General features: G+C 41.2%; 2 gene segments (V, D, J or C); both read right to left on the bottom strand.

Annotated features, from left to right (window-relative positions):
• Positions 1-7,597: 7,597 nt before the first annotated feature.
• LOC128588632 (T cell receptor alpha variable 8-1-like) lies at positions 7,598-8,269 on the bottom strand. The segment is given in 2 exon segments: positions 7,598-7,935; positions 8,062-8,269. Coding segments are annotated over 2 exon segments (384 nt in total).
• Positions 8,270-20,313: 12,044 nt separating this feature from the next.
• On the bottom strand, positions 20,314-20,853 carry LOC128588633 (T cell receptor alpha variable 8-1-like). The segment is given in 2 exon segments: positions 20,314-20,681; positions 20,808-20,853. Coding segments are annotated over 2 exon segments (408 nt in total).
• Between the last annotated feature and the right edge of the window lie 2,290 nt (positions 20,854-23,143).

Raw genomic sequence — 23,143 nt, forward strand, 5'->3', positions numbered from 1 at the left:
AAACAACCCCACAGGGTTGTTCCGTTCACCCAGTAACATAAACTAAGGGTGGGACTGGAACTGAGTGAACACCTCCAGCCTCCATCAAGTGCCCGAGGTCGACAGGCCACACCCCCCCTGCTGGATAAAGACAGAGAGCAGTGGCCTAGATGAGCAGACACAGACCACCCTGTGACATAGGCAGGTGCAAACCTCTGGAGTATCTGCTTACTGCAGACAACTGACTAGGTAACAGCCCTGTGGGGCTAGCAGCGACTGGGTGTGACAGAGCTGCAAGGTGGGGAAGGAGGCATCAACCTTCCCAGACTGATCTATTTACTGGGTGGCTCCTCCTGACCCCATGCAGCACTGGAGCAAGCCATAGTAGAGCAGTCACCAGACCCCTGTGATCCAGTTCCCAGGGACCTCTTGAACTCTCCCACCCGAGACAGCTGCTGACTGAGATAATTGATTTGGACCTTTTGAACTGAGCCACTAACCTGGGGACTATCCAGGTGGTGCCCTGGGTGTGTGATTGTAGGAAGGTTTGATTTTCCTTTTCCATTTGTTGCCTGTGGTGGGTGGGGTGACTTAATTGCTGGTATTTCTCCGCAGCTGAGACTTCAACCCAGAGTAACTGTTTCACTTGGGTCAAATAGAAACCAGCTGAAAACAAGGCAGAATCACTTAGCCCCTCTACACCAAATAGGACCCCAGTTTCTCAGGCCACAGCGCTGTACGAGTCCTCGACAAAGCACCAGGGGAGAAATCAAAGGGAGTAAAACAATCATGGGGCAGAATCAGCAGAAAAATTCTGGTAACATGAATAACCAGAATAGATCAACCCCCCCAAGGAAAGATATGGCAGATGAAATTGAAGATCCCATTCATAAACAACTGGCTGAGATGTCAGAAATTGAATTCAGAATTTGGATGGCAAACAAGATTAACAAAATGGAACTAGGAATTCAAGGAGAAATTCAAAAGCTGTCTCAAGAATTTAACGAATTTAAAGACAAAACTACAAAAGACTTAGACACACTGAAGCAAGAATTTGCAGCCCTCAAAGATCTGAAAAATACGGTAGACTCCCTCAGCATCAGAATGGAGCAAGCAGAAGAAAGTATTTCTGACATTGAAGATAAAGCCTATGAACGCTCTCAAATTCTCAAAGAGGAAGAGGAATGGAGAGCAAAAACATATCATTCTCTCAGAGAGCTCTGGGATAATTTGAAGAGGGTCAATATCCGAATCATTGGAATTCCTGAAAACGATGAAGTGGCCTCGCTGGGCACAGAGGCCCTTCTACATGAAATTATGAAAGAGAATTTTCCAGACATGCCTAGAGATTCTGAAATACAGATAGCAGACAGCTTCAGAACCTCAGCATGACTCAATCCGAATAAGACATCCCCCAGGCATATCATAATTAGCTTCACTAAAGTTAATATGAAGGAGAAAGTTCTCAAAGCTGCCAGGCGAAAGAAAGTTATTACATACAAAGGCAAGAATATTAGAATGACTGCAGACCTCTCTGCTGAAACTTTTCAAGACAGAAGAGGGTGGTCATCGACTTTTAATCTCCTAAAGCAAAATAACTTCCAACCCCGGATCTTGTATCCAGCTAAACTGAGTTTCATCTATGATGGAGAAATAAAATACTTTAATGACATTCATATGTTGAAGAAATTTGCCATAACCAAACCAGCTCTTCAGGATATTCTCAGACCTATCCTCCATAAAGACCAACCCAATCCTATACCACAAAAGTGAACTCACTCAGAAACTACTGATCAAACTCCAACTTCCATACTAGTGAACGGATTCAAAATGACCACTGGACTTTTGAAAAACTCGATACCCAAAACTTCACCAGACTTATCAATATTCTCCATTAATGTGAACGACTTAAACTGTCCTCTAAAGAGGCATAGGCTAGCTGACTGGATACAAAAACTCAGGCCAGATATTTGCTGTATACAAGAGTCATATCTTAACTTAAAAGACAAATACAGACTCAGGGTGAAAGGATGGTCATCCATATTTCAGGCAAATGGTAATCAGAAAAAAGCAGGTGTTGCAATCTTATTTGCAGATACAATAGGCTTTAAACCAACAAAAGTAAAGAAGGACAAGAATGGTCACTACATATTTGTTAAGGGTAATACTCAAAATGATGAGATTTCAATCATTAATATCTATGCACCCAACCAGAATGCACCTCAATTTATAAGAGAAACTCTAACAGACATGAGCAACTTGATTTCCTCCAGCTCCATAATAGTCGGAGATTTCAACACCCCTTTGGCAGTGTTGGATCGATCTTCCAACAAGAAGCTGAGCAAAGAAATCTTAGATTTAAACCTAACCATCCAACTTTTGGATTTAGCAGATATCTACAGAACATTTCATCCCAACAAAACTGAATACACATACTTCTCATCACCCCACGGAACTTACTCCAAAATTGATCACATCTTAGGTCACAAGTCTAACCTCAGTAAATTTAAAGGAATAGAAATTATTCCATGCATCTTCTCGGACCACCATGGAATAAAACTTGAGCTGAGTAACAACAGGAATCTGCAAACTCATACAAAAACATAGAAGTTAAATAATCTTATGCTGAATGATAGCTGGGTCAGAGATGAGATTAAGAAAGAAATTGCCAATTTTTTGGAACAAAATGACAATGAAGACACGAACTATCAGAACCTCTGGGACACTGCAAAGGCAGTTCTAAGAGGGAAATTTATAGCACTGCAAGCCTTCCTCAAGACTACGGAAAGAGAAAGTTAACAACTTAATGGGATATCTCAAGCAACTAGAAAAGGAAGAACATTCCAACCCCAAACCCAGGAGAAGAAAAGAAATAACCAAAATTAGAGCAGAATTAAATGAAATTGAAAACAAAAGAATAATACAACAGATCAATAAATTAAAAAGCTGGTTTTTTGAAAAGGTCAATAAAATAGATAAACCTTTGGCCAACCTAATCAGGAAAAAAAAGAGTAAAATCTCTAATCTCATCAATCAGAAACAACAAAGGTGAAATAACAACAGACACCTCAGAAATCCAAAAAATCCTTAATGACTATTACAGGAAACTTTATTCTCAGAAATATGAAAATCTGAAGGAAATTGACCGATAATTAGAAGCACATCACCTTCCAAGACTTAGCCAGAATCAAGTGGAAATGTTGAACAGGCCCATATCAAGTTCGGAAATAGCATCAACCATACAAAACCTCCCTAAAAAGAAAAGCCCAGGACCAGATGGTTTCACGTCAGAATTCTACCAAACCTTTAAAGAGGAATTAGTACCTATGTTACTCAACCTGTTCCAAAAGGTAGAAAAAGAAGGAAGACTACCCAACACGTTCTATGAAGCAAACATCACCCTGATCCCCAAACCAGGAAAAGACCCAACAAGAAAAGAAAATTATAGACCTATATCACTAATGAATATAGATGCAAAAATATTCAACAAGATCCTAACAAACAGAATCCAGCAACACATCAAACAAATTATACGTCATGACCAAGTCGGTTTTATCCCAGGGTCTCAAGGCTAGTTCAATATACGTAAATCTATAAATGTAATTCAGCACATAAACAAATTAAAAAACAAAGACCATATGATTCTCTCAATCGATGCAGAAAAAGCCTTCGATAATATCCAGCATCCCTTCATGATCAGAACACTAAAGAAAATTGGTATAGAAGGGACATTTCTCAATCTGATAGATGCCATCTACAGCAAACCCACAGCCAACATCATATTGAATGGAGTTAAATTGGAATCATTTCCACTCAGATCTGGAACCAGACAAGGCCGCCCATTGTCTCCATTGCTTTTTAACATTGTAATGGAAGTTTTAGCCACCGCAATTAGGGAAGAAAAGGCGATCAAGGGTATCCATATAGGGTCAGAAGAGATCAAACTTTCGCTCTTCGCAGATGATATGATTGTATATCTGGAAAACACTAGGGACTCTACTACAAAACTCTTAGAAGTGATCAAGGAATACAGCAGCATCTCAGGTTACAAAATCAACATTCATAAATCGGTAGCCTTTATATATACCAACAATAGTCAAGTTGAAAAAACAGTTAAGGACTCTATCCCATTCACAGTAGTGCCAAAGAAGACGAAATATTTGGGAATTTATCTAACAAAGGACGTGAAAGATCTCTATAAAGAGAACTATGAAACTCTAAGAAAAGAAATAGCTGAAAATGTTAACGAATGGAAAAATATACCATGCTCATGGCTGGGAAGAATCAACATTGTTAAAATGTCCATACTACCCAAAGCAATATATAATTTCAACGCAATCCCCATTAAAACTCCACTGTCATACTTTAATTTTCTCGAGAAAACAATACTTAGTTTTATATGGAATCAGAAAAAAACTCGGATAGCCAAGACATTACTCAGAAATAAAAACAAAGCAGGAGGAATGACGCTACCAGACCTCAGACTATACTACAAATCGATAGTGATCAAAACAGCGTGGTATTGGCACAAAAATAGAGAAGTAGATGTCTGGAACAGAATAGAGAATCAAGAGATGAATCCAGCTACTTACCGTTATTTAATTTTTGACAAGCCAATTAAAAACCTTCAGTGGGGAAAAGATTCCCTATTTAACAAATGGTGCTGGATGAACTGGCTGGCAACCTGCAGAAGACTAAAACTGGACCCACGCCTCTCACCATTAACTAAGATAGACTCTCACTGGATTAAAGATTTAAACCTAAGACATGAAACTATAAAAATACTAAAGGAGAGTGCAGGGGAAACCTGCATTTTATGAGGAGTATTTTATGAGGAGGACCTCCCTGGGCAATTGAAGCAGCTTCAAAAATACACTACTGGGACTTGATCAAACTAAAAAGCTTCTGCACAGCGAAGAACACAGTAAGTAAAGCAAGCAAACAGCCCTCGGAATGGGAGAAGATATTTGCAGGTTATGTCTCTGACAAAGGTTTAATAACCAGAATCCACAGAGAACTCAAACACATTAGCAAGAAAAGAACAAGGGATCCCATTGCAGGCTGGGCAAAGGACTTGAAGAGAAACTTCTCTGAAGAAGACAGGCGAGCGGCCTTCAGACATATGAAGAGATGCTCATCATCTTTAATCATCAGAGAAATGCAAATCAAAACTACTTTGAGATATCATCTAACTCCAGTGAGACTAGCCTATATCACAAAATCCCAAGACCAGAGATTGGCATGGATGTGGAGAAAAGGGAACACTTTTGCACTGCTGATGGGAATGCAAATTATTACATTCATTTTGGAAAGATATATGGAGAACACTTAGAGATTTATAAATAGAACTGCCATTCAGTCCTGTAATTCCTCTACTGGGCATATACCCAGAAGACCAAAATCACATCATAACAAAGATATTTGTATCAGAATGTTTATTGCAGCCCAATTCATAATTGCTAAGTCATGGAAAAAGCCCAAGTGCCCATCGATCCACGAATGGATTAATAAATTGTGGTATATGTACACCATGGAATATTATGCAGCCTTAAAGAAAGATGGAGACTTTACCTCTTTTATGTTTACATGGATGGAACTGGAAAATATTCTTCTTAGTAAAGTATCTCAAGAATGGAAATAAAAGTACCCAATATACTCACCCCTACTATGAAACTAATTTAGGGCTCTCACATGAAAGCTATAACCCAGTTACAACCTAAGAATAGGGGGAAGGGGGAAAGGGAGGGGAGGGAGGGGGGATGCGGGTAGAGGGAGGGGGACTGGTGGGATCACACCTGCAGTGCATCTTACAAGGATATATGTGAAACTTAGTAAATGTAGAATGTAAGTGTCTTAGCCCAATAACTGAAAAACACCAGGAAGGCTATGTCAACCAGTGTGATGAAAGTGTGTCAAACGGTTTATGAAGCTAGTGTGTAATACCCCATGATCATATCAATGTACACAGCTATGATTTAATAAAAAAAAAAAAGGAAAGAAAAGAAAGTTCATTCTATGCCCTATGAACTCTATGTGTGCTCCCATTTCGGACATAAAGACACTAGACTTCAAGAAAGTTGGACAATTTGCTCAAATCACTAGCCTAGAATTTAACACACTATTTTGCTCAAATTTTAGAAAAGGACCAGGGCCAAATAGCAGTGAAAATTCCTAATCCTGGAAACATGTAGTCCCTCCCAGATCACTAATGCTTAAGAGTCTACCTTTCTATACTTGGCTTAAGGCACTCCCATTGTAAAAGTCTACCTCCGGAACGGGCCAGTACTGTTCATAATCATTTTACCAGTTTTTTTCCAAAGGAATTTAAAAAGCTGCATTTCCATCACTAGGCTGTTGCTGAGGAAAGAGGGGAAAACAGGCATTATTACACTTTGTGGGCAGAGACTTTGTTTCTCTTTCCTTATAGTCATGTGTCATCTTGGTAGGTTAAAAATGAAGTAACTCATTGAAAAAAAAAAAAGAATACAAAGACTGATTGTTCTTTTCCTGCAGCCAAAGGAAAGAGATACATCTATCACATGTCTTCTGACCTTTTAATTCTTATTGCAATACTTAACCAGTGCCTACCAGGGATCAGACACTGTTAAAACTTTTCATGTCCATAATTACAGCAATTTTAAACAGATGAGAATCAATTACTAATATCCCAACTGTTAAATCATCTGAAAGTACAATCATGATAAAAAAAGAAAACAAAAGCAGCATTGGCAAAAGTTACTATCCCACTAGTTATGAAAATACCTAAAGTGGATTTGCAGAATTTAAGATAGCAAAAGAACAAGAATCAAATAAAAGGAAAAAGCAAAAGAATAAAAAAAATAAACTTTACTGTAAAATAAATGGAACTTGGCATCTAAATTTGGCATCTCTTCTCTCCTTAATAGTCCTTTAACAAATACTGAAGAATCTGAGTTATTCACTCTTTCTTCAATATTCCCAACAAGAGGCCAAGGCTGGTGGATTGCCCTGAGCTCACAGATTCGAGACCAGCCTGAGCAAGAGTGAGACCCCACCTCTAGAAAAAAAGCTGGGCATTGTGGTGGGCACCTGTGGTCCCAGCAACTCGGAGGGCTGAAGCAAGAGGATCATTTGAGTCTAAGGGTTGGAGGTTGCTGTGAGCTGTGACACTAGGGCACTCTACTGAGGGCAATAAAGTGAGACTCTCTCTCCAAAAGTAAATAAATAAATAGTTTATTTATTATTTAAAAAAAAAAATATACCCAACAAATTGTTAAAATGTACATAGCATGCTATTATATTGAGAGGAGGCAGGAAAAAGACTCTAAGAAAACTACCCTGAAATGAACTAGTTGGGGAAGCAGTTAAGTATCCAAGAACATATGCCTACAACAGGTGACTCACTCTCCACAGCAAGAGTGAGTCACCTGTTGTAGGCATATGATGAATGAAAGGCAAAGTGATGAATGAAAGGCAAAATTCTCCTGAGCCCTGTCACAATACCCATATCCATTATAGTGTATCCACCTCATGCTAGCATAGCACGTCTCCGAGACCCTCCATACTGTGAAGTAAGAACACCATGGCTTCTGCTTTGTCAGAATTCAAAATCTTTCAGACACTCACCCTCCCTAGCATCTCACAGTTTGTGTTCAGCTCCCCCTGCAGTCCCAGGCACTGTGGCACTCACGGCACAGAAGTACACAGCTGAGTCACTCCAATGCACAGGGTATTTCCTCAAGTTGAAGGAAGATTCACTCTTCCTAAATTCAGCCTCAAAGCCATTGATGCCTTTAACAATGGGGTCCCCTGAGAAGTATCTGAGGAGAAACTGGAGGCCTTGGCCAGGGTACTGGACATACCAGTAGAGATAAACAGTTGCACTGTATGAATAGTTGCATCCCAGCTCCAGAACATCTCCTTCAGAAACAGTGACAGGGCTATCCTTCTGGGTCACAGTCTGGGCTCTGGCATCTCCTGAAAAATAAATGTTGTATCAGTGAAAGCAGTGCAGGCTTGACTATGAAAAGCATTTCTACTAGGATTTGAACAGAAAACAGTTAACTTCTATAGAACTTGGGACCATAATGGAACGTTACTCACTCAGGCCAAAAATCATCCCCAGTACTGCCAGGAGCAACAGGAGCATGACTGAACAGGGGAGATGCTGCAGGTGTCTCTCTGGAAATGCTTCTCTTGGGAAAGTGACTGTGGAACGCAGTTCTTGGAAACAGGAGGTGTGAGTAAGGTTGGGCTAGTCAAGTCCCTCCTTTCTGTAAAAAGACAAAAACTGCTGAGATGATCTGGGGTGCTTTCTGACCTCTGATTCTCCTCACTCATCATGTCTTCAAAGAACTCAGAGAGGGTGTTTCAGTCAGCCAGCTGCAGGAAGGAGGGGCTGATTAGAAGAAAGTGTTGCTCATGAATGGAAATGGGGATCTCTAGTTTGTGAAACATCGCCCTCTGGGGATCAGGTGGAGGACAGAGAACACAGGAAGCTGTTATGTGCTTTCCTTCTGTTTTGAAATGTATAGAAAACTTCCCCTGAATATATTTCTTTATTCCCTAGGCTGTACTATGTCACCTTCTCTAGTATATTACATGAATCCTAGCAGCAATGAAAAAAATGAGAACTGAGGACTTAAGATGGCCAACTGGTAGCAACCCTCAGCAGAGGGTCCTGAGCAGAGGAAGAAAAACTGGACAGAATCAGACTCTATGAAAGCCAAAGTTGGGGAACTGAACCATGAAAGAAGTTCAGTAAGTTGTAACTCCAAGGAAGAGCATTCAAGAAAACAAATTTCAGGTACAAAGCCTGTCAACTAGAGTACTGGAGACCCCTCCCCCAAGCAAGAGGCCTGCCACAGGTTGTCTGCAAATGAGCAGGGAAAAAATGACCTCTCATTTTACCTTGCTGGAGAGAGCCACTAAATTCCAGGTCTCTTTCTCCAGGGAGGTCCCACTTATGAACCTAGACTCCACCCTGCCAGGCATAAAATTGAACAGACAGTTTCCTCCACAAGCCAAACTCTCAGTCCACCATTCCCCCTCCCTTGGCAGTCTGCAATTCTGCCCCCTGCAGAGCACAGAGTGTTTGGTCTTGTCCTGAGAGATCTGGGCATAGTGTGGATCACGGGGGTTGGGAGGAAGAAAGAGGGTGTGGGAAGAAAGGGACACTCGATGGGAGGAGGAGCAGTCCCCTAGTTATGACTATGCCTGCCCAGTGGTGGTGTTGACCCTCTGTTTGGGCTGTGTCTGGCAGGACGGGGTGCAGAACCCCCAGCTCTGACAGCACCCACAGCAGGAGAGTGGTTGCCCCGTGTGGACTGAGTTCAGCAAACAGGGCTGGTCCCCGGCCCCTGCTGGGGCTAAAAGCAGAGGCTTGCTAGGCATGAACTGAGACCTAAGAGCAAGGACATGCTCCGCTGATTACAACAGAACCCTCAAGCAGTGGCTTGCTGGGTGTGAACCAATAACCGAGGACTAGGGCATGGTCCACTGTCTTTGGCAGGGCCAGTGAGCAGAGGCTTACTGGGTGAGGACTGAGACCTTCCATCAGAGTGCAGTGCCCTGACTCTAACAGAGCCTGTGAACAGAGGCTTGCCAGGCAGTGGCAACCAACTGGCAACCAACTGGTCTGGCAAGCAGAGGCTAGCTGGGTGTGGGCTAAGACCAGTGGGTGGGGGAATGGCACCTGGCTCCAACTTGGCCTGTGATCAGAGAAACAGACAACAGTGTGGACTGAGTCTGGTGGGCGGGAGTGTGGATTCCTGCCTCCAATTATGCTGTTGGAGACCCTTGAACCCCTCTCTGTTGAGCAGGGTTTGCACTGCCTGAGACAATTTAATTGGAACCTGTGTCTGGGGCTGTCTACTCAGGGACATTCTGAAGTTGACCTTCAAAGTTCTGTAGAGGAAAAGAACTGAAGAGGGGAGGCTGGGCACCACACCCTTTTGTATATATTCATAGTCGAGATTTAAACCTAATACTGTGGCTTCTTAGGATAGGGAAGAGGTTGGCTGATATCAAAACAGAGCTAGCTTGTGCTATCTCACCAAGTAGGTCCTCAGAGTCTCCACCCGAAACTCTGAAAGGGGCCTTTATAAGGTTGTAGGAGATAAGCCACAATTACAAAGCCTAGCGCTTTGGTAAGGGGCTATCTCTACTACCTGGGAACCTCAATTCAATCTCACCCTTCCAGTTCTAATAACCAAATGGTGGAAAATAAACATGGTGTGGACCCAACAGAAGAACTCTAGCAACATGAATAACCAAAGTAGACCAACCCCCCCACCAAGAAATGACAAAGGAGATACAACTGAAGATGCCATGCATAGACAAATGGCAACAATGTCAGAAGGCAAATTCAAAATATGGATGGCAAATAAGATAAATAGAATGGAAGAAGAGATAGAAATTGAATTCCAAAGAGTAGTTCTAAAGTTGTCTCAAGAAATTAATGAATTCAAAGCCCAAGTCATCAAGGATATGGACATAATGAGAACAGAGATAGCAGAGCTCAAGGAAACGAAAAAGTTAGATGAGGAATGCAAAAATACAGTAGAATCCCTCAGTAATACAGGCAGAAGAAAGGATCTCTGAAACTGAAGACAAAGCCTTTGAACGTTCCCAAACACTCAAAGAAGCAGACAAATGGAGAGCAAAAACCAATCATTCCCTGAGAGAGTTGTGGGATCACCCCAAAAGATCAAACATTCATCTTATAGGAATGACTGAAGGAGAAGAGGATGACCTTAACAGTACAGATGCTCCACTCCAACAGATTTTGGAGGAGAATTTCCCAAGCATTGTAAGAAATACAGAACTTCAGATAGCAGACAGTTTCAGAACCCCAGCAAGACTCAATTTAAATAAAGCATCTCCTAGACACATTGTGATTAACTTTGCCAAAGTTAAGACAAAGGAGAGGGAGGGAAGGGGAGAGGCTGGGTGGAGGGAGGGTACTTGATGGGACAACACCTACAGTGCATCTTGCAAGGGTAAATGTGAGACTTGCTAAATGTGGAATATAAATGTTTTAACACAGTAACTAAGAAAGGACGAGAAAGGCTATGTTAACCAATATGATGAAAGTATTTCAAATTCTATATAAAGCCAGCACATGGTACCCCATGATTGCATTAATGTACAAAGAAATGATTTAATAAAAATAAATAAATAGATGAAGGAGAAAATTCTGCAAGCAGTCAGACCTAAGAAAAGCATCACCTACAAAGAAAGAAGTACCAGAATGACTGCAAATCTCTCAGCCGAAATGTTTCAAGCCAGAAAAAGATGGCCATCAACCTTCAGTCTCCTAAAACAAAACAACTTCAAGTCCAGGATCCTCTATCCAGCTAAACTGAGTTTCATTTGTGATGGAGAAATCAAATACTTTAATGACATAGACATGTTGAAGAAATTTGCCATAACTAAACCAGCTCTCCAGGATATTCTCAGACCCATCCTCCACAATGACCAGCGCAATGCTCTACCTCCAGAGTAAACTCACTGAAAAATTTTTGAACAAAACACAACTTCCACAGTGGTGAAAGGATTAAAAATGTCCACTGGACATCCGAAAATCATGACACCCAAAACACAACCAGGCTTATCAATTCTCTCAATTAATGTGAATGGTTTAAATTGTCCTCTAAAGAGGAACAGTCTGGCTGACTGGATGCATAAACTCAGACTAGATATCTGCTGTATACAAGAATCACACCTTACCTAAAAGGATAAAAATAGACTTAGTGTGAAGGGATGGAGATGTACAATACAGGCAAATGGAAACCAGACAAAAGCAGGGGTTGCAAATTTAGTAGCAGATACAATTGGCTTTAAACCAACAAAGATAAAGGAAGATAAGAAAGGCCTCTACATATTTGTCAATGGAAACACCCAACATGAAGAGATTTCAATAATTAACATTTATGGGGGGCAGAGACAAGATGGCTGACTGAAGCCAGCTTTCCACACAGGCTTCCACCCAGAAGGAACATTAAAGGACAGAAATTTAGCAAATAACCTGGCGGATTAGAGCGGCGCCAAGAGAGAAGGTTGAAGAACACACATCAACCCTGCTGAGACCAGCTGACACCCCAAGGATACCAAAAAAAGGTAAAAAATCCATCACTAAGTGGATGGGAGTACCCTCCCCCATGAGAATGGCTCAAAGAACCCCATAAACAAACAAGCAGAGTTAAAAAGTCCTCCCATTATATCCCACGGGACAGACCCTCTAAAAACTGGACCTACTTCCCCTACTAGGGTGCCATGGCACTCTCTTGCCAGGCATAAGACTGTATAAAACTGTGTATATTCTCTACCTGTAATTCTGAGCTCCCAGCACTCCCCTCTACTCTCACTCTGAGGTCTGCAGGCCTGTCCCTCAGTAGTCCAGATTCTTGGGTATTATCTCAAGAGGTGCAGACAGGGCATGATGCAGACAGCTGCTGGCCAGTGCTGATTCTGTGGCATGGGAGTGAGGAGAGAACAGTTGGCTGAGAGGGAACCACACCAGAGTGGCGGTGCTCCAAGGCGCAGAGCAGCAGCTGTTTTTGGCAACAACAGGGTTCACCCCTGGATATTCTGGAGTCACACCCCCTGTCACTCTGGGCAACCAGAGGAGGCCAGGCATCATCTCCAGTGGCAGCCAGTGGCAGAAAAGATCTGGGATGGAAATGCAGGCCCCATGAGTAAACAATTTGCCTGAGGCAGTACCGGCCTGGGTGGAGTATGGAGACTAAAAAATGCACTGCAGAGCTGGCAGATTCCCAGGGCAGGGCTGACCCAGAGGACCACTTTACTGAGCCTAAGACATACCCAGCCTCAGGGGATTACCAGCCTAGACAAAGGAGGGCAGGACGCTAGAACTGACAGCTAACCATGCTACGAATAAAAACTACCAGGCAGCAGCAAAGACAGGGCCTGAGGCACAGGTTCTGTGAACTAAAAACAGCTTCTGTTCTGCAGGGGAATTTAGCCAGAACATAAACAAACTCTGCAAAGTTGTTCTGTTCTGTCAGTAACATCAGTCAGGGGCAGGGCTGGAACTGAGTGAATAGCCCCAGCCTCCATCAAGTGCCCAAGGTTGTCAGGCCTCACTTCCCCCTGTCGGATAGTGGCAGAGACCAGGGGCCTGACTGAGGAGACATAGATCTCCCTATGATTCAGGCAGCTGCAAACCCCTGGAGTATCTGCTCATTGGAGGGAACTGGGTCACAACCCTGCAGGGTTATGAGTGACTGGGTGTGACAGAGCTGCAAGGTGGGGAAGGAGGCATCAACCTTCCCAGACTAATCTATTTGCTAGGTGGGTCCTCCTGACCTCACAGAGCACCAGAGCAAGTTGTATTTGAGTTGAGATGTCAGCAGAACCCTGTGATCTAGTTGCCAGAGACCTTTTAAGCTCTCCCACATGAGACAGGTGCTAATTAAGACAATTGATTTGGACCTCTTGAACTGGGCCAATCACCCGAGGAATATCCAAGTGGTACCCTGGGTGTGTGGTTGTAGAACGTTTGATTTTCCTTTTCTAATTGTTGCCTGTGGGGGACGGGGTGACTTAATTGCTAGTATTTCTTCACAGCTGAGACTTCAACCCAGAGTAACTGATTCACTAGGGTTGGACAGAGACCAGCTGAAAACAAAACAGAGCCACTTAGCCCCACCACACAAAGCAGGTCCCCACTTTCTCAGGCTGTAGCAGCACTGTATGGATCCTTGGCAAAGCTCCAGGGGGGAAAGTACAGACATCAGTCCCAGCTTTTGGGCAAAGGGCTAGTTAATAACGACTCCTGGAGCCCCAAACCCAACTTTTCTTTATCCACTCATCTAGTCAAATGGTGTAAAATAATCATGGGGTGAAATCAGCGGGAAAACTCTGGTAACATGAATAACCAGACTAGATCAACACCCCTCCCCCCAAGGAAAGATATGGCACATGTAACTGAAGATCCCATTCATAAACAGATGGCCGAGATGTCAGAAATCGAGTTCAGAGTTTGGATTGAAAACAAGCTTAATAGAATGGAGGAAAAGAGGGAATTGGAAATTCGAGGAGAAATAAAAAACTCGTCTCAAGAATTCAATGAATTTAGGACAAGATCACGAAAGATTTTGATACATTGAGGCAAGAATTTGTAGCCCTCAAAGATCTGAAAGATACAGTATAATCCCGAAGTAACAGAGTGAAGCAAGCAGAAGAAAGGATTTCTGACATTGAAGACAAAGCCTTTGAACACTCCCAAACTCTCAAAGAGGAAGAGAAATGGAGAGCAAAAACAGATCATTCTCTCAGAGAGCTCTGGGATAATTTGAAGAAGGCTAATATCTGTGGCTTCACAAGGCACAGAGAATCTTCTCCATGAAATTATGAAAGAGAATTTTCCAGACATGCCAAGAGATTCTGAAATTCAGATACCAGACAATTTCAGAACCCCAGCACGACTCAACCAAAATAAGATATCCCCCAGGCACATCATAATTAACGTCACTAAAGTTAATATGAAGAAGAAAATTCTGAAAGCATACAGACATAAAAAAAAACATAACCTACAAAGGGAAGAATATTAGAATGACTGCAGATGTCTCTGCTGAAAACTTTCAAGCCAGAAGAGGATAGTCATCGACTTTTAATCTCCTAAAACAAAATAACTTTCAACCCAGGATCCTGTATCCAGCTAAACTGAGTTACGTTTAGGATGGAGAAATTAAATACTTTAATGACATTCATATGTTGAAGAAACTTGCCATAACGAAACCAGCTCTTCAGGATATTCTCAGACCTATCCTCCATAATGACCAGCCCAATCTTCTACCACAAAAGTAAACTCACTCAGAAACTTTTGATCAAACTCCAACTTCCACAGTGGTGAAAGGATTAAAAATGTCCACTGGACTTTTGAAAAACATGATACCCAAAGTTTTACCAGACTTATAATATTCTCCATTAATGTGAATGGCTTAAACTGCACTCTAAAGAGGCACAAGCTGGCTCACTGGATACAAAAACTCAGGCCAGATATCTGCTGCATACAAGAATCTCACCTTACCTTAAAAGAGAAATATAGACTCAGGGTGAAAGGATGGTCGTCCATATTTCAGGCAATAGAAATCAGAAAAAAGCAGGTGTTGCAATTCTATTTGCAGATACAATAGGCTTTAAACCAACAAAAGTAAGAAAGGATGAGAATGGTCACTTCATATTTGTTAAGGGTAATACTCCCAAACTCTCAAAGAGGAAGAGAAATGGAGAGCAAAAGCAATATGATAAGATTTCAATTATTAATATTTATACCCCCAACCAAAATGTGCCTCAATATATAAGACAAACTGTAACAGACATGAGCAACTTGATTTCCTCCAGCTCCATAATAGTCGGAGATTTCAACACTCCTTTGGCAGTGTTGGAGCTATCCTCCAATAAGAAGCTAAGCAAAGACATTTTAGATTTAAACCTAACCATCCAACATTTGGATTTAACTACATCTACAGAACATTCCATCCCAACAAAACTGAATACAAATACTTCTCATCAGCCCACGCAACATACTCCAAAATTGATCACATCTAGGGTCACAAGTCTAACCTCAGTAAATTTAAAGAAATAGAAATTATTCCTTGCATCTTCTCAGACCACCATGGAATAAAAGTGGAACTCAGAAAAAAAAAAAAAAGTTGAACTCAGTAACAACAGGAATCTGCATACTCATACAAAAACATGGAAGTTAAATAACCTTATGCTGAATGATAGCTGGGTCAGAGATTAGATTAAGAAGGAAATTAACAAATTTTTGGAACAAAATGACAATGAAGACATGAATTATCAGAACCTCTGGGATACTGCAAAGGCAGCCCTAAGAGGGAAATCAAACAGAATCCAGTAACACAACAATCAAATAGTACCTCATGACCAAGTCGGTTTTATCCCAGGGTGTCAAGGCTAGTTCAGTATACATAAATCTATAAATACAATTCAGCACATAAACAAATTAAAAAACAAAGACCATATGATTCTCTCAATTGATGCAGAAAAAAGCTTTTAATAATATCCAGCATCCCTTCATGATAAGAAAGTTGGTATAGAAGGGACATTTCTTACCAATTTTGTAGATGACAGAGGCCATCTACAGCAGACCCACGACCAATATCGTATTGAATGGAGTTAAATTGAAATCATTTCCACTCATATTAGGAAACAGACAAGGTTGCCCATTGTCTCCACTGCTCTTTAACATTGTAATGGAAGTTTTAGCTATGGCAGTTAGGGAAGAAAAGGCAATCAAGTGTATCCATATAGGGTCAGAAGAGATCACACTTTCACTCTTCACAGATGATATGAATGTAAATCTGGAAAACGCCAGAGATTCTACTACAAAACTCTTAGAAGTGATCAAGGAATACAGCAGCGTCTCAGGTTACAAAATCAACATCCATAAATCAATAGCCTTTACATATACCAACAATAGTCAAGCTGTAAAAACAGTCAAGGACTCTATTCCGTTCACAGTAGTGCCAAGAAGATGAACTGTTTGGGAGTTTATCTAACAAAGGACATGAAAGATTTCGATAAAGAGAACTATGAAACTCTAAGAAAAGAAATAGCTGAAAATGTTAACAAATGGAAAAACATACCATGCTCATGGCTGAGAAGAATCAACATTATTAAAATGTCCATACTATCCAAAGCAATATACAATTTTAATGCAATCCCTATTAAAGCTCCACTGTCATACTTTAAAGATGTTTAAAAAAATAATACTTTGTTTTATATGCAATCAGAAAAAAACTCAAATAGCCAAGACATTACTCAGAAATAAAAACAAAGCAGAAGACCTCAGACTATACTATAAATCGATAGTGATCAAAACAGCATGGTCCTGGCACAAAAACAGAGAGGTAGATGTATGGAACAGAATAGAGAACCAAGAGATGAACCTAGCTACTTACCATTTTTTGATCTTTGACAAGCCAATTAAAAACCTTCAGTGGGGAAAAGATTCCCTATTTAACAAATGGTGCTGAGTGAACTGGCTGGTGACCTGTAGAAGACTGAAACTAGACCCACACCTTTCATCATTATCTAAGATAGACTCTCACTGGATTAAAGATTTAAACTTAAGACATGGAACTATAAAAATACTGGAAGACAGTGCAGGGAAAGCTCTCGAAGAACTCAGTCTTGGTGAATATTTTATGAGGAGGACCCCCCAGCCAATTGAAGCAGCTTCAAAAATACCTACTGGGATGCGATCAAACTAAAAAGCTTCTGCACAGCCAAGAACACAGTAAGTAAAGCAAGCAGACAGCCCTCAGAATGGGAGAAGATATTTGCAGGTTATGTCTCTGACAAAGGTTTAATAACCAGAATCCACAAAGAACTCAAACGTATGAGCAAGAAAAGAACAAGTGTGGATAAAGGACTTAAATTTAAGGCATGAAACAATAAAAATCCTCAAAGAAAGCATAGGAAAAACACTGGAAGATATTGGCCTGGGGAAAGACTTCATGAAGAAGACTGCCATGGCAATTGCAACAACAACAAAAATAAACAAATGGGACTTCATTAAACTGAAAAGCTTCTGTACAGCTAAGGAGACAATAACCAAAGCAAAGAGACAACCTACACAATGGGAAAGGATATTTGCATATTTTCAATCAGACAAAAGCTTGATAACTAGGATCTATAGAGAACTCAAATTAATCCACATGAAAAAAGCCAACAATCCCATATATCAATGGGCAAGAGACATGAATAGAACTTTCTCTAAAGATGACAGACGAATGGCTAACAAACACATGAAAAAATGTTCATCATCTCTATATATTAGAGAAATGCAAATCAAAACAACCCTGAGATATCATCTAACCCCAGTGAGAATGGCCCACATCACAAAATCTCAAAACTGCAGATGCTAGCGTGCATGTGGAGAGAAGGGAACACTTTTACACTGCTGGTGGGACTGCAAACTGGTACAACCTTTCTGGAAGGAAGTATGGAGAAACCTCAAAGCACTCAAGCTAGACCTCCCATTTGATCCTGCAATTCCATTACTGGGCATCTACCCAGAAGGAAAAAAATCCTTTTATCATAAGGACACTTGTACTAGACTGTTTCTTGCAGCTCAATTTACAATCGCCAAAATGTGGAAACAGCCTAAATGCCCACCAACCCAGGAATGGATTAACAAGCTGTGGTATATGTATACCATGGAATACTATTCAGCCATTAAAAAAAATGGAGACTTTACGTCCTTCGTATTAACCTGGATGGAAGTGGAAGACATTATTCTTAGTAAAGCATCACAAGAATGGAGAAGCATGAATTCTATGTACTCAATTTTGATATGAGGACAATTAATGACAATTAAGGTTATGGGGGGGGAAGCAGAAAGAGGGATGGAGGGAGGGGGTGAGGCCTTGGTGTGTGTCACACTTTATGGGGGCAAGACATGATTGCAAGAGGGACTTTACCTAACAATTGCAATCAGTGTAACCTGGCTTATTGTACCCTCAATGAATCCCCAACACTAAAAAAAAAAAAAAGAAAGAAAAGAACAAGTGATCCCACCTCAGGCTAGGAAGGGACTTGAAGAGAAACTTCTCTGAAAAAGACAGGCACACAACCTACAGACATATGAAAAAAATGCTCATCATCCTTTTTTTTTTTTTTTTTTGTAGAGACAGAGTTTCACTTTATTGCTCTCTGTAGAGTGCCGTGGTGTCACACAGCTCACAGCAACCTCCAACTCCTGGGTTTAGGCGATTCTCCTGCCTCAGCCTCCCGAGTAGCTGAGACTACAGGCGCCCGCCACAACGCCCGGCTATTTTTTTGTTGCAGTTTGGCCAGGGCTGGGCTTGAACCCGCCACCCTCGGTACATGGGGCCAGCACCCCGCTCACTGAGCCACAGGCGCCGCCCTCATCATCCTTAATCATCAGAGAAATGCAAATCAAACCTACTTTGAGATATCATCTAACTCCAGTAAGATTAGCCCATATCACAAAATCCCAAAACCAGAGATGTTGGTGTGGATTTGGAGAAAAGGGAACACTTCTACACTGCTGGTGGAAATGCAAATTAATACATTCCTTTTGGAAAGATATTTGGAGAACACTTAGAGATCTAAAAATAGACCGTTCAATCCTATAATTCCCTACTAGGTATACACCCAAAAGACCAAAAATCACATTATAACAAAGATATTTGTACCAGAATGTTTATTGCTGCCCAGTTCATAATTGCTAAGTCATGGAAGAAGCCCATGGTGCCCCATGATCACATTAATGTACACAACTATGATTTAATAATAAATAAATAAATAAATAAAATCGACCCACGAATGGATTAATAAATTGTGGTATATGTACACCATGGAATATTATTCAGCCTTAAAGAAAGATGGAGACTTTACCTCTTTTGTGTTTATATGGATAGATCAGGAGCATATTCTTCTTAGTAAAGTATCTCAAGAATGGAAGAAAAAGTATCCAATGTACTCAACCCTACTATGAAACTAATTTATGGCTTTCACATGAAAGCTATAATTCAGTTATAATCTAAATAGGGGGAAGGGAAAGAGGGAGGGGAGGGAGGGGTGAGGATGGGTGGAGGAAGAGTGATTGGTGGGATTACACCTGCGGTGCATCTTACAAGGGTACATGTGAAACTTGGTAAATGTAGAATATAAATGTCTTTTTTTTTTTTTTTTTTTTTTTTTTTTTTTTTTAGAGACAGAGTCTCACTGTACCGCCCTTGGTAGAGTGCCGTGGCGTCACACGGCTCACAGCAACCTCTAACTCTTGGGCTTAGCGATTCTCTTGCCTCAGCCTCCCGAGGAGCTGGGACTACAGGCGCCCGCCACAACGCCTGGCTATTTTTTTTTTGTTGTTGTTGTTGTTGCTGCAGTTTGGCCGGGGCCGGGTTTGAACCCGCCACCCTCGGCATATGGGGCCGGCGCCCTACTCACTGAGCCACAGGCGCCGCCCAGAATATAAATGTCTTAACACAATAACTAAGAAAATGCCAGGAAGGCTATGTTAACCAGTGTGATGAAAATGTCTCAAACAGTCTATAAAACCAGTGTATGGTGCCCCATGATTGCATTAATGTACACAACTATGATTTAATAATAAATAAATAAATAAAATTTAAAAAATAATAAAAATATGGCTCATGTTTATTTTGGATCACTGAAGAATAAAATGATGAATGGAAAGCAAAATTTCCTGTGTCTAGTCACAATACCCATATCCAACCATTATAGTGTATCTACCTCATGCTAGCTCCATAGGACAGCAAGTCTCCAAGACCTTTTATACTGTGAGGTAAGAACACCATGGCTTCTGCTTTGTCAGAATTCAGTCACCCTCCCTAGCATCTCACAAAGTTTGTGTTCAGCTCGCCCTGAAGTCCCAGGCACTGTGGCACTCACAGCACAGAAGTACGCAGCTGAGTCACTCCAATGCGTGGGGTGTTTCCTCAAGTTGAAGGAAGATTCACTCTTCCTAAATTCAGCCTCAAAGCCTTTGATCCCTTTAACAATGGGGTCCCCAGAGTAATATCTGAGGAGAAGCTGGAGGCCTTGGCCAGGGTACTGGACATACCAGTAGAGAGAAACAGTTCCCCTGTATGAATAGTTGCATCCAAACTCTAGAAAGTCTCCTTCTGCAACGGTGACAGGGCCGACTTGCTGAGTCACAGACTGAGCTCTGGCATCTCCTGAAAAATCAATGTTGTATCAGTTAAAGCAGTGCAGGCTTGTCTATGAAAAGCATTTCTAGTAGGATTTGAACGAAAAACAGTTAACTTCTGTAGAACTTGGTACCATAATGGAACGTTACTCACTCAAAATCATCCCCAGTACTGCCAGAAGCAACAGGAGCATGACTGAGCAGGGAAGATGCTACAGGTGTCTTTGCGGAAATTCTTCTCTTGGGAAATCAGGAAAATGGCTATGAAACCCAGTTCTTGGAAACAGGAAGTGTGAGTAAGGTTGGGCTAGTCAAGTCCCTCCTTTCTGTAAAAATATAAAACCTTCTGAGATGATCTTGGGTGCTTTCTGACTTCTGAGTCTCTTCACTCCTCTTGTCTTCAAAGAACTCAGGGAGGGAGCTTCAGTCAGCCAGCTGCGGGAAAGAGAGGCTGATCAGAAAAAGTGTTGATCAGAAATGGAAATGGAGATCTCTAGTTTGTGAAACATCACCCTCTGGAGGTCAGATGCAGGACAGAGAACACAGATTCCCCACAGGAAGCTGTTATGTGCTTTCCTTCTGTTTTGTTTTTTTTTTCTTTCTTTTATTTAATGTGTACATTAATGCAATCATGGGGTACAATGTGCTGGTTTTATATACAATTTGAAATATTTTCATCAAACTGGTTAACATAGCCCTCACAGCATTTTCTTATTATTGTGTTAAGCATTTTCTTACTATTGTGTTAAGACATTTATATTCTACACTTAGTAAATTTCATATGTACCCTTGTAAGATGCACCGTAGGTGTGGTCCCCCCAATTACCCTCCCTCCACTCATCCTCTCCCCTCCCCTCCCCTTCCTCTCCCCTTTGCCCTTCTTCATGGACCATAATTGGGTTATAGCTTTCATGTGAAAGCTATCAATTGGTTTCATAGTAGGGCTGAGCACATTGGATACTGTTTCTTCCACTCTTGAGATACTTTGCTAAGAAGAATATGTTCCAGCTCCATCCATGTAAACATGAAAGAGGTAAAGTCTCCATCTTTCTTTAAGGCTGCATAATATTCCATGATGTACATATACCACAATTTATTTATCCATTCATGGGTCAATGGGCACTTGGGCTTCTTCCATGACTTAGCAATTATGAATTGGGCTGCAATAAACATTCTGGTACAAATATCTTTGTTATAATGTGGGTTTTGGTCTTCTGGATATATACCTACTAGAGGAATTGTAGGATCAAATGGCAGGTCTAGTTTTAGATCCCTTGATGTATAGAAAATTTCCCATGAACATGTTTCTTTATTCCTTAATCTGTTCTATGTCACCCTTTCTAGTATGTTACATGAATCCTAGAAGCAATTGAAAAAACGAGGACTGTAAAATAGAGGAAGAATTTACCTTACAAAGAAAATGATCATACAATCAATCTATCAGATACTGGAGTCCATGTTCACCTTTGTGTAAAAGCAGCAGAGTCTTTCCATAGAAACAATCAGATCAACTTTTCTAGGCTGAACTTTGGATGACTTTGTGACAGTGAGCATCAGATGTGGAGGATCCAAAGTAGAGAAGGATTCTGGGACCTCCACATACTGTCCTACACATAAAGTCACCAGCAGCACCCAAAAAATTCATAGGGCATAGACTGAGCTTTCAAAATTGAACAACAAGCCTTTATAGCTATTCTGCTTTTGAGCTTTAACTTCTAAAATTAATGAGGGAATTATTCATCAAATGTTTTTGTATTCCTTGTCACATTTATTCCTCCTAACATTCCCCATTTTCAAGATGAAGACACTAGAGTTTAAGAAAATTGGATAATTTGGTCAAAACACTCCTAAAAAATAGAAAATCTTCCCTATTGGCTTTCCCAAGCAACATGGTAGAGACCTTCAACCCCTCCAAAGACAGCTACCTGACTTGGTTTTGCAGAGCCTGAAGGCAGGCTCACTTGACCTAGGCCCACCCAGCCACTCTCATTCACCTGCTTCTGCTGTGGTAGAGAATAAGGACTCGAAGCTCAAAGTCCCCACCCATCATCTGGGACATTCAAGTACTTCTCCTGAGAGGCCAAAGCCAGTCACAGGTCCCCAAAACAACCCTGTAGCTGACTTTTTTGGTAAGCACGACCTATCGTCAGAGAGGTCAATTTTTACAGCCTATGACAGCATTTACTGATCTAATCATGCAGGGTGTGGCTGATTCATATACACGAGCACCACCTACTGTCTCAGAAATTAAACTGGGCTTGCCAATATAATCCACACCATTAAGAAAACCCAGGGCTGGGGAAAAGGAAAGGATTTCAAAGACCTCCATCCTTCCTGGCTAACAAGAGATAGGAAATCTGCCCACACACCTCAGCACTCCCACAGCCTACAAAAATTCTGGCACCTGAGAAAAACACCACAGTAAGGATGTCTATAACCAACACATCCATCCAGAAGCTAGAACCCCAAGCAAGGCACAATTTTCTTACC

This window comes from Nycticebus coucang, chromosome 6, assembly GCF_027406575.1.
Source record: "Nycticebus coucang isolate mNycCou1 chromosome 6, mNycCou1.pri, whole genome shotgun sequence".
NCBI lineage: Eukaryota > Metazoa > Chordata > Mammalia > Primates > Lorisidae > Nycticebus > Nycticebus coucang.